Source organism: Apteryx mantelli, unplaced genomic scaffold (genome assembly GCF_036417845.1).
Source record: "Apteryx mantelli isolate bAptMan1 unplaced genomic scaffold, bAptMan1.hap1 HAP1_SCAFFOLD_20, whole genome shotgun sequence".
Classification (NCBI taxonomy): Eukaryota; Metazoa; Chordata; class Aves; order Apterygiformes; family Apterygidae; genus Apteryx; species Apteryx mantelli.
Genome location: NW_027118553.1, coordinates 16,581,000 through 16,594,978, shown reverse-complemented (window position 1 = coordinate 16,594,978; position 13,979 = coordinate 16,581,000). Strand labels below are relative to the sequence as shown.

Genomic DNA, 13,979 nt, shown 5'->3' with positions numbered 1-13,979 from the left:
CAACCATCCCGACAAACCCCATCCTTGGAACAGGTTTTGTAACCAATTGTCGTTTCGCTTTTTAATGTCTAAAGCTAGGCGTTTGAGGTTGTTGATCTTTCCTTCAATCAGGGTTGAATGGTCGCTCAGGTTAAAGCAACACATGCTTTTGAACTCTTCACATCCATGGTTGTGTCCTAAAAGAAGGTAATCAATTGCTGCTCTGTTTTCTAACACACCAGCACGCAGGGCTTGCATATCCTTGAGCATTGCTGATAGGGCAACAGAAGTAGCATTGATAGTCTTAGCTAAAGAACATGCGATTCTTTTTACAGTTTGGTAGTTCATAGCAACTCCTGCCCCAGGTGTAAGGAATGCTGTGGCTGAAATTTGTGATGCTGAGAATAAGATTACTTCTGAGTTGCAGTCAGGGTCGAGGGATGAGACCTCCCTCCTATGTCGTGTTTGATTTCTAGTCATATCCTCCAGCTCTCGTTTGCTTGGCATATAGAGGCTCAAGCGACCGAGAGTACAGGGGCCACCAGTAGCATTGGCTGGAATATAGGAGTAAGCTTTTACCCCGCATAGCCAAAATATTCCTGTAGGGAGCACAATATGTGCGTAGTTATAGGTTACACTGGTTGTTTGACTCCATTTAAGAGAAGGCCCATCTTTTGTAAAGTTATGGCATGCTTGGGTTTTGCTGGTACAATTTACCATCACAGCACACTCAAACGCAGGAAACATTCCTTTCACCTTAATTTCTATCATTGTTTTGTTATACTGTGTTGTGGCAGAACCCCATCAAGACATCTGACTAAACGTATTGGTTACATTGAAATTTGTTAGTATTGACTTGTTTTGCACTGTCTCCAGGGGTATAGGGAACCCAATAGTGCAAGTGGCGTGAATTTGGGCTGCCGAAGTTCCTCCTTCTAGACAAAAGTGAGTGGTATTTAGTATTTCCCTAGCTAACTTTTCCCAAATATTGACATTGCTGCCCCATGGGTTTGAGATCAATATTGTCACCAGGGCCGTCTGGAGTAGGAACACGAGTCTCTGCATGGTATTCTTTAAGAAAACACATTTAGATTTTCCTTGAGGCAGGGTGCCTCGGAATAAGTTGTTAATAATCAGGAATTATCCACCGAGAACTGATTCGGTGGGTTTTTCCCATGGCATCAAGCACTTCCAGCACTTCCCACGCACAGGGTTAAAAGGCCTGGGTTCTGGGACTACCGAATGTTCCCCTTCGATTATTAAGTAGATGCACAGCATGGTTAATGCGTAGGTCCCAATTCGCTTTTTCTACTTGAGCATGTCTTTTAAGTAAGCCATTGGCCCTTTCCACCATCCCGTTTGCCTGGGGGTAATAAGGGGTGTGGAATGTCCAGTTAATTCCCTCTTGTGTCGCCCAGTCCTGTACTCCGCGGGCTGTAAAGTGAGTCCCATTATCACTTTGTATTTCCTTTGGTACCGGTAATACACTGAACCATTCTTGTAATACCTTAACAGTAGTTTCTCCATTCGCAGTCCTGACAGCTGTCGCTCGGAGGAGACGGGAGACCATCTCAACTCCCACTAATATATATTTTCTCCTACTTGATGGTTTAAGAGGCCCTATATAATCAGTCTGCCAGGTTTGCCATAATTGTTTTTTATTACTGATATGTAGTGGAGCTTGCTGTTCTGGATGATCCCTTTTTAATCTTAGTTGGCACTGAGGACAGGCTGTTATGATTCGTCGTGCAGTTGTTATATCTATGGGCCATCCTCGAGCTATACTTTCTTTTACTAAATCCTTTTCCCCTGAATGTCCTCGCTGTATATGTAGCCATTCTCCTATTCTGTCCCACTCTACTTTGCTTACTGTTACTCCTCTTACCCTCGACAACTTGTCAACTATCCCGTTCCATTTAGCTGCCAGACTTCCGTCTGAGCTGTGGGCTTTCACCCACTCTATTGCAATAGACCGTTTCCTTCCTTCTTCCAACAACTCTTCCCAGTCTGCTTGCTGCCATACTGGGCACCTATTTATTTGCCATTTATTACATTCCCAGAATCCTATCCAGTCTGTGGCCCCCTTGAATACTGCATATGAATCGGTATACACTGTTGTTGCTCCGTTTCTTATGGCAAGTCGGACAGCCTTGAGTTCTCCTACTTGGGCACTGCCATCGCCTTCTATTATCGTACGGCCTGTGCTTACTTCTAAGGCAACTGCTTTGTATTGCCACCCCGTGGCTATCCTATGTGAAGAGGCATCGGTGAACCATACCCCATTTAAGTTGGGCTTTTCAGTGAGTGGTTCAGCTACTGCAACGGGAGATTTTGGGTAGCCCGGTATTGTTTCTGGTACAAGGCTAGTTAGGGGTAATTGGTATTTGGTCATCTGTAAAAGGTATTGTTTAACATTAGTTATCTTACTAAGCAGCAGCACAGGGGAGGTTTGCAAAAGCTTGATATTAGCTGTTCCAAAGCTCCACCAGGTACTGTTTGGGAGTATCCAAGTTCTTTAGCCGGGTGGGGCAGATGGCAGAGTCCCCCTTTTCGCTTGTTCCAATTTGCTCATTATCTGTTCTATGTCCTCTGCTTCCTGGTTATGTAGCATGGATCGTGGAACACCTAGCACTAGGGCACGTTGCCACAATCTATTTCATTTCTCCCTGTCTTTCTGTTTAGTCCCTTTTTCCTTATTATGTCGCCTGGGGGGTAGTGTCCTCTCCTCAGGGCATACAAGGCAGTAGCCTGTCTAATGCGTTTTTCCTGTGGTTTGGTATCCATCCCCATCTCTTGGGCTGTTCAATGCACTTCTAACAAGGCATCTGCCCGCGTTGGTATTGGCATGGGGGGGGCATTGAGGTTATTATGATTGTGTGCCTCTGCAGCTACAATGCGATCTCGTATTGCTTGTAGCTTCAGCTTTAATGCTGTAGGCAATCCCCGTATTAACGGTGTTAGGCAGTTTGGACTTACCAGAGCTTGCAGGGGGATGTCATAGGCTCCCCTCTCATATATCTGCTGTACACAAGCCGCCTTTTGTATGGCTTCTGTAAGCCCACTGTGGGTATTTATACCTATTCTCAAAGGCTCTCCTCTGTCCCTTGGGTCTTGTCCCCCCGCCCAGTAGGCTACTTGGGAGGTGAGGGAGCGATTCTCAACTCTACCCATCAGGAAAACTCCTGGTCCCCAATATCCTGATGCCTTCTCTTCACTTAGTATTATGTGATCACCTCCTGTTAAGGACACCCGCCACAAATACTCAGCTTCTGTTTCTGTAGGTTGCCTGCAGTATTTCTCTTGCAGTTTTCCCATCTCGTCTCCCGAGTATGGGGTAGTTTTAATCGTGGTTCTAGCGTTACTCCCTTGGGGTCCTGTCGCTGTTTCAGTTTTTACAACCGGCTGCGCATCCAGAGATGGGGCTTCTGGAGGGTACGAATCACCATCGTCCTCCGAACTACTGCTGTTTCCCCATATATCTCTGTCCCAATTGTCTGGGTCCTCCACCGACATCTTTCTAGTCTGAGCTGCTGTGGGGGGCTTCCTTGCTGTCGAAAGGACGAGTTCTAGCTTGTTTTGTAATTTCTGATTTCTCTCTATCTCTAATTTCAATTCTCTTTCAAGATCTACACACTCCTGCACCTTTTCTTGTAACTGTTCCTTAGTTTTTCGTTGGGTCCGATTGGCTTGTTGGGCCGCTAGTAAACAGGCCCCTAAGATGGCACATGTAGCACCTTTTCCTTTCCCATCTCTTTGGTTGCCTCTGATTTCTTCTGTCTTACACATGACAGAGGCTTCATTTTCCCAATTATCATTTGCCCAGGCAATCCCAGAGCTTGAGGGTCTGCACCCGTGTCTCCTCAATAACTCACGCAGTGACATAGTTCAAAATGATCCCAGAGCATGGTGTCTGCTAAAACCTGCATGGGGCACAGCCTGGGCTGGGCAGAGGCTGGGTGCTCAGATCCACCAGACTCTGGGAGACCATTTGATAGTCATTCAATAATAACCCAGCCCTTTCCATGTCCGAGGTCTCTGGTGCCAGCGTCACCTCAGCCCAATCCCGAAAGGCTCCAGCGCAGCCCTGGAGAAACTGGAGCTGCCTCAGGCCCCGGGGCAGTCTGGCAGCAGGAGGCTTTGACATGGGCATGGCAGCAGCGGTGCCAGGAGCAGGGGGAGGAGCAGGGAAATTGACGTGAAGATCCCTGCCCTCGGCTGCACAGCCAGGGCACTGGACGGGAGATGCCTCTGTGGCAGGCCGGACTCCAGGTGCAGGGTGGATGTCAGTTTGAGGGTAGGAGTGCCGCTATTTTCACGGGTTCCAGTGCAGCCGTGTGTGGTGAAGGCAAGAGGGCAGACCCAGGCACATGCAACTGAAAAGGCTGGGGATGGAAATGGCAGCATGGGGCTAGTGAAGGACCTCCCCCTTCTCCCCATGGGGAAGAGAGTCCCCAGGTGATGCTGGACTATGCTGACCCCAGGGCATTGGCAATGGCAGGAGATGTGTTTGGGCGTGCACTAGCTCCAGCCTGTGGTGTTTCTCTGAGGGTGCAGGAATCACTCCCCAGTGCCCCTTCCCTGGGCCTCCTGGGTTCCCACTGCCTCTCCGGGCATTGCAGAGCCCTTGTTTCCCCATGAATACCTGGATTTAGTGCTCTACCTTCTGGTTACTCCACCGTGGACCATCCCTCATTTTGTGATGCTCCACTCACTGCCCACCCCAGGCACATGCTCTACCTGGAGATCCCCTGAGCTCTCCTGGGGGCTCCAACTCCCCTCCAGAAGGATGGGCATCTCTCATCAGCACTATCACCTGTGGGACAGCCCTGGGCAGGTAACTCAGAGACCGTTCACCATCTCCACTGGCACTGGTCACTGAGAGATGAGCCCTGAATCCAGCCCTCAGTTCCTAACAGATCACACGGAGACTCTGAGCTCATCCCCCAGAGCCCAAGGAGTAGCCAAGTAGAACACCAGGCCCCTAAGTCATGCCATCCCTAAAGCATAATTTTGACTTCATCTTCTGAAGAAAGGCCAGACTTTAGACACATCACAAAGGAGATCCCCTTTTATTATGGAAATGTTATTCTGGAGGCCAGGTCTGGCATAAGGGTGCCCAGTGCCTGATCCTGCCTATGCTCACAGAAAAGTACCACCACCATGTTATGAGAGCACTGATGCCATATAAACACATGAGAGCACAGCAGGACAGTGTGAAAGTGAGGAGAGCAGCCCTAAAATGAGAAACTACTGCTGCTCTTGGTGGACATGTCTCCAGGAAATCTGCAGCCCCCAAGTGAAGGCTGCAGTGAGGAAATGCCTGCTGTGGTAGTGAGAAGATGGTCTTGAGGAGCAGAGGGTCTGTTCCCACAGGCTTTGTCCAGACTCTCCTCCCTTCCACTCCACTCCCACTCCACTGTGTGTGTCAGAGCTCTGTAGAGGGAAGGGACCAGCCACAGTGACACCTGGCTGCCACCCTTGCAGGAGAGGAGTGTAAGATCACACCCTGACTGTGGCCACAGGAGCTGAGCTCTCCTAATGGACATGGGACCCATGGTCTCACGCTTCCTGTACTCATCAGAGCCTGACTCTGTGCCCCTGAGCTCCCTTGGTGTCAGTGCCAAAAAAAACACTGCAAAGGGAAACTCTCCGCATTGCGCTGAGGGCATCTGAAGGAGCTCAGACTAGCGGGTTCTGAGGATCCCCCATCTCTGCTCATGAAGGGGGAAGCCTGGCTTCCTGCTTCAACATGGTCTCTCGATCAGATTCAAATGAGAGATTCCTGAGGAGACATGACATGAACTGGATTTTGTTTTGTTGTTAGTTTTTTAACATGGATGCAAAAGAGAAAAGTAAGAAAGAAATAAATGCACAACATACAGCCTCGATGCCAGATATCCTGGTGAGTGAATGCACGTGGGACAGTTATTGGTGCTGACCTTATATCCATTGGATCAATTTTTTCAGTGCATCTTTGAGCTCCTTGTTCCTCATGCTATAGATGAGAGGGTTCACGGTTGGAGGCACCACCGCGTACAGAACAGCCACCACCAGATTCATTGTTGGGGAGGAGAGGGAGGGGGGCTTCAGGTAGGCAAAAAATGAGGTGCTGATGAACAGGGAGACCACGGCCAGGTGAGGGAGGCATGTGGAAAAGGCTTTGTGCCGGCCCTGCTCAGAGGGGATCCTCAGCACAGCAGTGAAGATCCGCACATAGGACAGCACAATGAAGATGAAACACCCAAAGAATAAACAGGCACTAACAACAAGAAGCCCAATTTCCCTGAGGTAGGAGTTTGAGCAGGAGAGCTTGAGGATCTGGGGAACTTCGCAGAAGAATTGCTCCACAGCGTTGCCTTGGCAGAGAGGTATTGAAAATGTGTTCCCAGTGTGCACCACAGCATAGAGAAAACCACTGGCCCAGACAGCTGCTGCCATTATGACACAAGCTCTTGTGCCCATGATGGTCCCATAGTGCAGGGGTCTACAGATAGCAACAAAGCGGTCATAGGCCATGACAGTGAGAAGAGAACACTCTCCTGCAAACAAGAAGAAAACCAAGAAGACCTGGGTGGCACATCCTGAGTACGAAATGGCCCTGGTGTCCCACAGGGAATTGGCCATGGATTTGGGGACAGTGGTGGAGATGGTGCCAAGGTCGAGGAGGGAGAGGTTGAGGAGAAAGAAGTACATGGGGGTGTGGAGGCGGTGGTCACAGGCTATGGCTGTGATGATGAGGCCATTGCCCAGGAGGGCAGCCAGGTAGATGCCCAGGAAGAGCAAGAAGTGCAAGAGCTGCAGCTCCCGTGTGTCCGTGAATGCCAGGAGGAGGAACTCGTTGAGGCAGCTGCTGTTGGACATTTTGCTATCTCTGGGCATGAAGGACTGTCCAAAGAAGAAAGGACATTGAGAAGTTAGGAGAGATTTTTCAAGCAAAAGAAACCCCCAAATGTTGCAGTTCTCATACAACCCCCTGCCTGACACTGCCTCTCTTTACTGAGAGGATCTTTGTGCAGCTCCCTTGCTTGAGCTCTGCTTTGCAGTGGCAGAGTGTGCTGTGAGGAGCAGGGACTTCTGCCCTTGGGCTCCAGAGGAGTCAGTCCTGCTCTAAAGTTGTGGGGATAGAGGAATGGGAGTGACTAGCTTTGACATTCAAATTTTCTGTCAAATGAAATCCACTCGCCTTGTGGAAGGGCTTTTCAGCATTTTCCACTCCCAATTCTAAAGAATGAAGTTTGAGGAACAGAGTTTTGGGGATTTTTAAAAAGTGTTTGTTTTCTTTGAGATGTCCTTGTCACCCCTGGGGAGTGTTCCTTAAAGGCAGCAATTCTCAGCATTTCTACTGTGAATCCTGAGAAAAATGGATTCCCTGTCCCTTGGCGCAGAGTGAGGACAGCTTCTCTGTCTATTAGCCTTGTTCCCAGCTTTCCTATGCTCTTGCCTGTTTGAGTGAAGGATGATGTTACCCTAGAAAGAAACCAGCAATTGCTGAGAGCAGACAGTCCAGTTCCAAAGTGCAGATCTCCAAACTTCTCACCCTTTCTCCAGGCACCTGAGGGAAATCTCCACACTCCCCTTCTAGCCAAGGACACACATGGCTCTTTTCAGATGCCCATTTACAGCCTCCCACCACCATCTCCATACTCTCAGCATCTCTGCACCTTCTTCATTTGTCTCTCAGATATCACAGAGATGCTATGAGACAGCAGTGCCTTTCTGGAGGGCAGCTCGCAGCCTAGCAGGACACCACAGGGAAACAGTCAAAGGACATTTAGGACTGGAGATGGGCTCTCCCTAAGGGTGAATCAGTTCATTTCCAAGCCCTACAGACTGCATTTTCTGGAGCTCCACAGGTTAGAGAGGGGCTGGGGAAGCTCATTCCCATGCAGACCCCTCTGTTCTACAACTTGTAGCATCAATGTCTGCACTGCAGCTGAAAACCCTGAACCCCAGGGAGCCTGAGAGAAGAAGAGGAGCATCATGGAGAGGAGGGGAAAGAAGAAGCAACACCATGATCCTGCTGCCAAGGGAGGCAAGGAGAGAGACAGAGGGGCATTCTGGAAAGCCTTCCCCTTACCCCACTGGGCATGCCACCTTGTAGACAGCGACATTTGCAGGGCAGTTGCTCTCAGCCCCTTTGTCAGGCAGCATGAAATGGGCCTGTGGCAGGAGAGATGCCCCTCTCCTCTGCCAGAGGTCTGGATGCAGAGGAGAAGGCTCATACTCTGGAGTTCCCTCTCATTCCATGCCCATCTCTGCTGCCTGGAGCTCTCCTTGCTGGCAGCTCTTTCTCTGTCTAAACATCTTTTCCCAGTCAGTGCTCACAGACCCTGTCCCATGCTCTGTGTGTGCTCAGTTCTACCCTGATTAAACCTCCTGGGACGGGGCACTGTCCAGGGGCATCTCTGTGCATGCATGTCCTGCGGGTCAGATAAATTCCTATGAGGCCCCAAAGGTGATCCTAATGCTGTCAGTAGGCTAAGGAGAGAATGAAGCAGCTTGCTGAGGGTTCTCACAGACCTGTTAATCTCTCAGAGTGAAGGTTTAGGAGTCCCAGTTCCTTGCCAAACCACAAAACGCTTTCCTCTTTTCTCCCTGCCAAAATTAGGGAACTGAAAGCGCAGACAGCAGAAGGAAAGCTCCTCCTCTTGCAAGTAGCCCTTCTCTTGATCTTCCTCTTGAAAAGGCTCCTTGGACATCTCCTGTGCATGAGCTAGAGCTGTGAGCAGCCTTGACCCATGCAGCACCCTCTCAGCAGAATAACGAACCTGCCCTGCCAGGGGTCACTCCTCTCACCCAGAGCTTCTCCCTGCAGTGCCTTAGTAACCTCCCAGGGCAGGCTGAGTGCTGACCCTCACAGGCAGCAGAGTCACTGCCCTGGGCGCACAGCACCCAGGGCACAGCGACACTGCTCTGAATTACAGCCCTGGACACACCTGTGTGCACATCCCAGCTTCACACCCTTGCAGGGTCCCTGGGAGAAGGTAGCAGCATGCCTTGTCCCTGTGATGGTGTGGCAGGGAATCTCTGCTCTGAAGCATCTCCCCCTCCTCTGCAAAGGAGAAGCCAGGAGAGAGATCCTTAAAAATCCAATCGTGGATGGGTTTAGAAGACCCCTCCAGGAACCTCAGCAGCATTGCCCTGCAGCCAGAGACTTACCATGTCAAGGGCTGTGAAGATTTCTCCCACAGTGAGCTCTCCTCTGGCCTCCCACTCCACACTGCCTTTCACTTCTCCCTGTCTTCTCTCATCTTCTGGCAGCAATTGCAGGCAGTGCCCAGAGCACTGCTGCTCTTTGCAGGGGAACTGCTCCTGCACACAGCTGTCTCTGGGCAGTGCTGCCCAGTTGCCATGAGCTCCCTCCATCCCCGGAGCCTAGTCCTGCTCAGGAGCAGGGGCCCAGCTGAAGGCATGAATTTCTCTGTCCCTTGTGCTGCATCCTCCTGGGAGATATTCCCTGAAGTAGACTAAAATAATCACCTACTGTCCTTTTCTAAAGAGTGCAGAGAGACTGATTCCAGCATTGCAATTTGTCTTATCAGAGGATGGTTATCTATGAAAGGTGGAAATGTCCCACTCTGGAAGCCCTGATTCCCGTCTCTTAACTAGGCAGGACCCCCAGACTGAGACAAGAATAGATTTTTTTTTCCCATGGTTTGGGTATTGCTTCAGATGAGTCAGTTCAGACTTCTCAGGCTGCTTTAGAAGGCCCTGGGATGCAGTGGGGTTCAGATCCTTCCCGTGAGCTCCACAAAAAAATCACAGGAGGTGGGAGTCCTCTTGCCCAGGCAGAAGTGAGCACAGCACGGATGTCTGCATGCAAGATCGAGGTCTATGCTCCCATCGTAATCACTGGAGATGGAGGGTGGAAGTCAGTTGCTCACACACAAACACCTGGAGACATTGGAAGAGACAGAGGTGGTCAAAAACATGCGCCAGTGTCTGCTTGCTCTGATGGATCAAGTGTGACACCTACATCCTTCGAGAGCATGAGTTGAGGGCCAGGCAGGGAATTGCCTTGGCCACCTGAAAGGATACTAGATGCCCACTGCTACCAGAGCTCCACTCACCAGGAAGCTGAGACACATGCAGATCCCGACATTGCAAACAGCTGATGTCATCCAGTGCAGGCACTTGATTCAGCGACATAGAAATAGGCCTGCAGGGCCATGTTGGATGCCTGGGGTGTCCAGCACAAACACATGTCTCTAGCAGATACAGCATGGGACCTCTAGGAAAACCATGCCCCTTTGGAGTGGTTGATGGGCAAGTGCCCTACAGCAGCTCAGGTTTCCTACCAGTGCCCAAACAACTGGATCCCACCACTGCCTTTAGGCCAAGTCCTTCTGATCTACAGCCAAGCATGCTTCACAAATGGGAGAGGCACATCACACCAAGGTCTCTGCTCTAGTCTCTGCACCCTTAAAACCTTCTAGCTTTCCTCCTCCTGAACCTCTTCTCACCCCTAGATGATATGAACAGGAACTGGGCTAATGATGACCTCAGGCTGCCAAATCACAGGATAGTCAGGGCCAGTCACTTCTTCAGTGGCACTTGTCCTGCCTGGAGATCGATTCACCTCTGTCACAGGCCCCAAGGTGCAACAAATCCACTCAGGCAGCCAACTCGTCTCCTGGCAATCCTGCAAAGTCCACCTCTGTTTCTCCCTGGCCTTGGGCACTGCAGGGTTTGCTCTCTTAGTATGAACCTCCTTTCACCATTACATTGCCACCTGCTATCTATGCCAGCGTGGCTCCGTTCTGAAGTGGGGCCTTTGCACACACAGTGTCCTTGGCCCTTGGTAACAGGTTTCACCATTACAGATCTGTTCTCTGTGCCACAGCTGAGGCTCTGCAACCCCAATACACACAAGTGCCTGCAGCCTGGGACACAGAGAGGAGCAGATGGAGCTGCACAAGCTGTCACAGGCCTGAAACATGGTTGGAATAACTGAGATGTGGAGGGACCGCTAGCCTGACTGGAGGGCTGTGATGGCAGGGTACAAGCTCTGCAGGCAAGACAGTTAGGGAAGACGAGCAGGGGGGATGCCCTTTGTGTGAAGGGACAGCTCGGATGTATGGAGCTCTTGCATGGGATGGACATGGGTTTGGGTGAGAGCTTGTGGGGAAGCATCAGAGTAAAGGTGACGTTGTGATGGGAGTTACAAAGCACCCGATGAGGGTGAGGAGGTGGATGCAGTCTCCTTTAAGCAACCTGAGGAAGTCAGTGGGTCACAGGGCCTGGTTCTGATGGGGGGACCTTAATCTCCCCGATATTCATTGGAAGGGCAAACAGCAGGGTGCAAGCAGTCCAGGAGATCTCTGGAGGCTGTCAGGGACAGCTTCTAAGCACAGCTCCCTGATGGGCCAGTAAGGGTGACACTCGCCTGGATCTGGTACTCACAAACAAGGAAACACTGGTCAGGACTGTGATCATCTGTGGAAACCTTGGCTGCAGTGACTATGGAACAGTGGAGTCCTAGATCGTGAGGGCAGTGAGGAAGGACAATGGAAATGTACAGACTCCAGCCTTCAAAGGAGGAAACTTTCTCCTCCTTAGGGGACTGGTGGGGGATCCCATTGGAGGCAGCTCGGAAGGGCAATGGAGCTTAGGAAAGCCAGCAGGTCTTTAAGGACAGCAGCCACCAAGCACAAGGATGGTCCGTACTGATACTCATTAAAACTAGGAGACATTTGGGGAGATGGGCTTGGCTAAACAGGACACTCTTGTCCACCAAAGGAGGGATGGTGAAACCAAAGCTCCCAGAGGGTAGACACTTGCAGGGGACATCAAGGGTATGAAGAAGAGCTGCTACTACTCTGCCAACAGAGAAAGAATAAGCAAAGAACACCTGGACTCATTGCTGAAGGGGGCAGGGGCTCTAGTAACAGCAGATGCAGGTAGGTCTGAGGAGCTCAGTGCCGCCTTCTTGGCTTCAGTCTTCACCAACACGATCTCCTGGACTGTTGTGCCTCGAGTCAGGGCTCCAGAGGAGAAAAAGAGCCATCAGGAGATGAGGACTGAGTGAGGATGACTTGCAAGAACTCAACCCCTACAAGTCAGTGGGATTGCAACAGCTGCATGCAAGGACATTGAGAGAGCTGGCTGCTGTCACAGCAAGGCCGCCCTCTGTCATCTTTGAAAGGTCATGGAGATGGAGTGAGGTCCCAATAACTGCAGAAAGGCAAACGTTACATCCATCTTCAAAAAAGGCCCAGAGGGCAACCCAGGGAACTACAGGCCATTCAGCCTCAATTTTGTTGAGGAGTGTGTCATGGAGTGAGTCCACTCACTTCTGGGCACATGAGGGAGAAGAAGGTGCTAGGGAAGAGTCAGCATGGATTTACCCAGGGTAAATTGTGCCTCACCAACCTGATTGCCTTCTAGGATTAAATAGCTCTGTTTGTGGTTGGAGAGCAGAAAATGTCTTTCAACTTGATTTGAGCAAGGTGCTGACACTGTCTCCCACAATATCCTTGTGGAATACAATTTAGAAATGTACCGCCTAGATGGATGGACAACCAGATGGCTAAAGAACTTGTTGGATGAACATGTTCAGAGGGCAGTGGTGAAGGCATAGTGCTCTTCCTGGAGGCCAGGGAGAAGTGGAGCACCACGGGGTCTCTCCAGGAACTTGTCCTGTCCAACAACTTAATTAGTGGCATGGAAGAGGCAATACTCAAGATGCTTGTTGAGGACCCCAAACTGCAGGGGGGCCCAGCCATATTCTTGAGAGCTGCCATTGAGAGGGACCTAGTCAGGCAGGAGGAAAGGGCTGTCAGGAACCTCATGAAATTCAACAAGGCCAAATGCCAGGTCTTGCACCTGGGGTAAACCAACACCCCACAGTGTTACAGGCTGGGGCCTGAGTGCCTGGGCAGTGGCTCTGTGGAAAAGGACCTGAGTGTCCTGGAGAACAGGAGTCAAACCATGAGCCAGCAGCGTTCCCTGGCAGCAAAGAAGGCCAGAAGCATCGTGGGCTGTATGACCAGGAGCACAGCCAGGCAGTCAAGGGAAATGATGATCACCCTCTAGTCGGTATTCATTAGACCACATCTAGAACACTGCATCCAGGTTTAGGTTCCCAGAACAAGACAGAGGTTGATAACTGGGAGCAAATTTGGCCGAGGGCCCTCACAATATTTGGGGAGCTGGAGCACTTGTTCTGTGAGGAAATGGGGCTGGTTCAACTTGGAGAAGAGATGGCTTTGGAGGGATCTCATAGCAGCCTTCCAATGGCTATGAGGAGGTCATCAAGAAGATGGAGCCAGGCTCTTCACCAGGGTGCATGGTGGGAGGACAAGAGACAATGGGCATAAGGTGGAAGAAGAGATGTTCGTGCAGGAGACATAAGGAAAAGCTTTTCCACTACGAAGATGGTCAAGCACTGGAACTGGTTGTCCAGAGAGGCTGTGCAGTCTCCTGCCTTGGAGGTTTCCAAGACCACACTGGATGAACCCCAGAGCAACCTGCTCTGACCCCAGAGCTGACCCTGCTGTGAGCAAGCAGATTGGGCTAGAGACCTCCTGAGGTACCTTCCACCCTGAAGGAGTCCGTGATTCTTCCCACTCTCGATCTTCTTTCGTTGATGTCAGGGAAAGCACGCAGGTGCCCTGTGACAGTGGAAGCAGGCCAGCTTTCTTGTCCTCCTCCAGCCAGAATTATTCAGATGCAGGGCTACTTGGCAGGAACCCCCAAAACAGCCCTGACCAATCCTTTCCTTCACTTCTAATCCCCCCCTCCCTTTTTTTTCTTTCCCTTCCCCCCTTTTAAGTCTGTCTCTTTTAACATTCTGATCCCTTCCAATACCATCAGCCCGCACCTGATTACCCTTAACCCATTGGTGCCATTTTGCTTTTCTTTTCTTTTTGTTTTGTTTTGACACAGAGGAGCTTTGGTCCAGAAGGATCTTGAGAAACTCAGGTGATTCACACAACAGATGCCTATGAAGAGAAGTGTCAAGTCCTGTGCCTAGGTGGGAATAACCCCGTCCATGATGA

At 50.6% G+C, this 13,979-nt stretch overlaps 1 protein-coding gene across 1 annotated transcript; it reads right to left on the bottom strand.

The window, feature by feature from the left end:
- Window positions 1-5,919: 5,919 nt before the first annotated feature.
- Window positions 5,920-6,816, bottom strand: LOC136996063 (olfactory receptor 14J1-like; the record flags this gene model as incomplete). The annotated part of the gene is made up of 1 exon (XM_067317058.1): window positions 5,920-6,816. A coding segment is annotated over one exon (897 nt), but the record flags the coding sequence as incomplete, so codon positions are not given.
- Window positions 6,817-13,979: the final 7,163 nt, after the last annotated feature.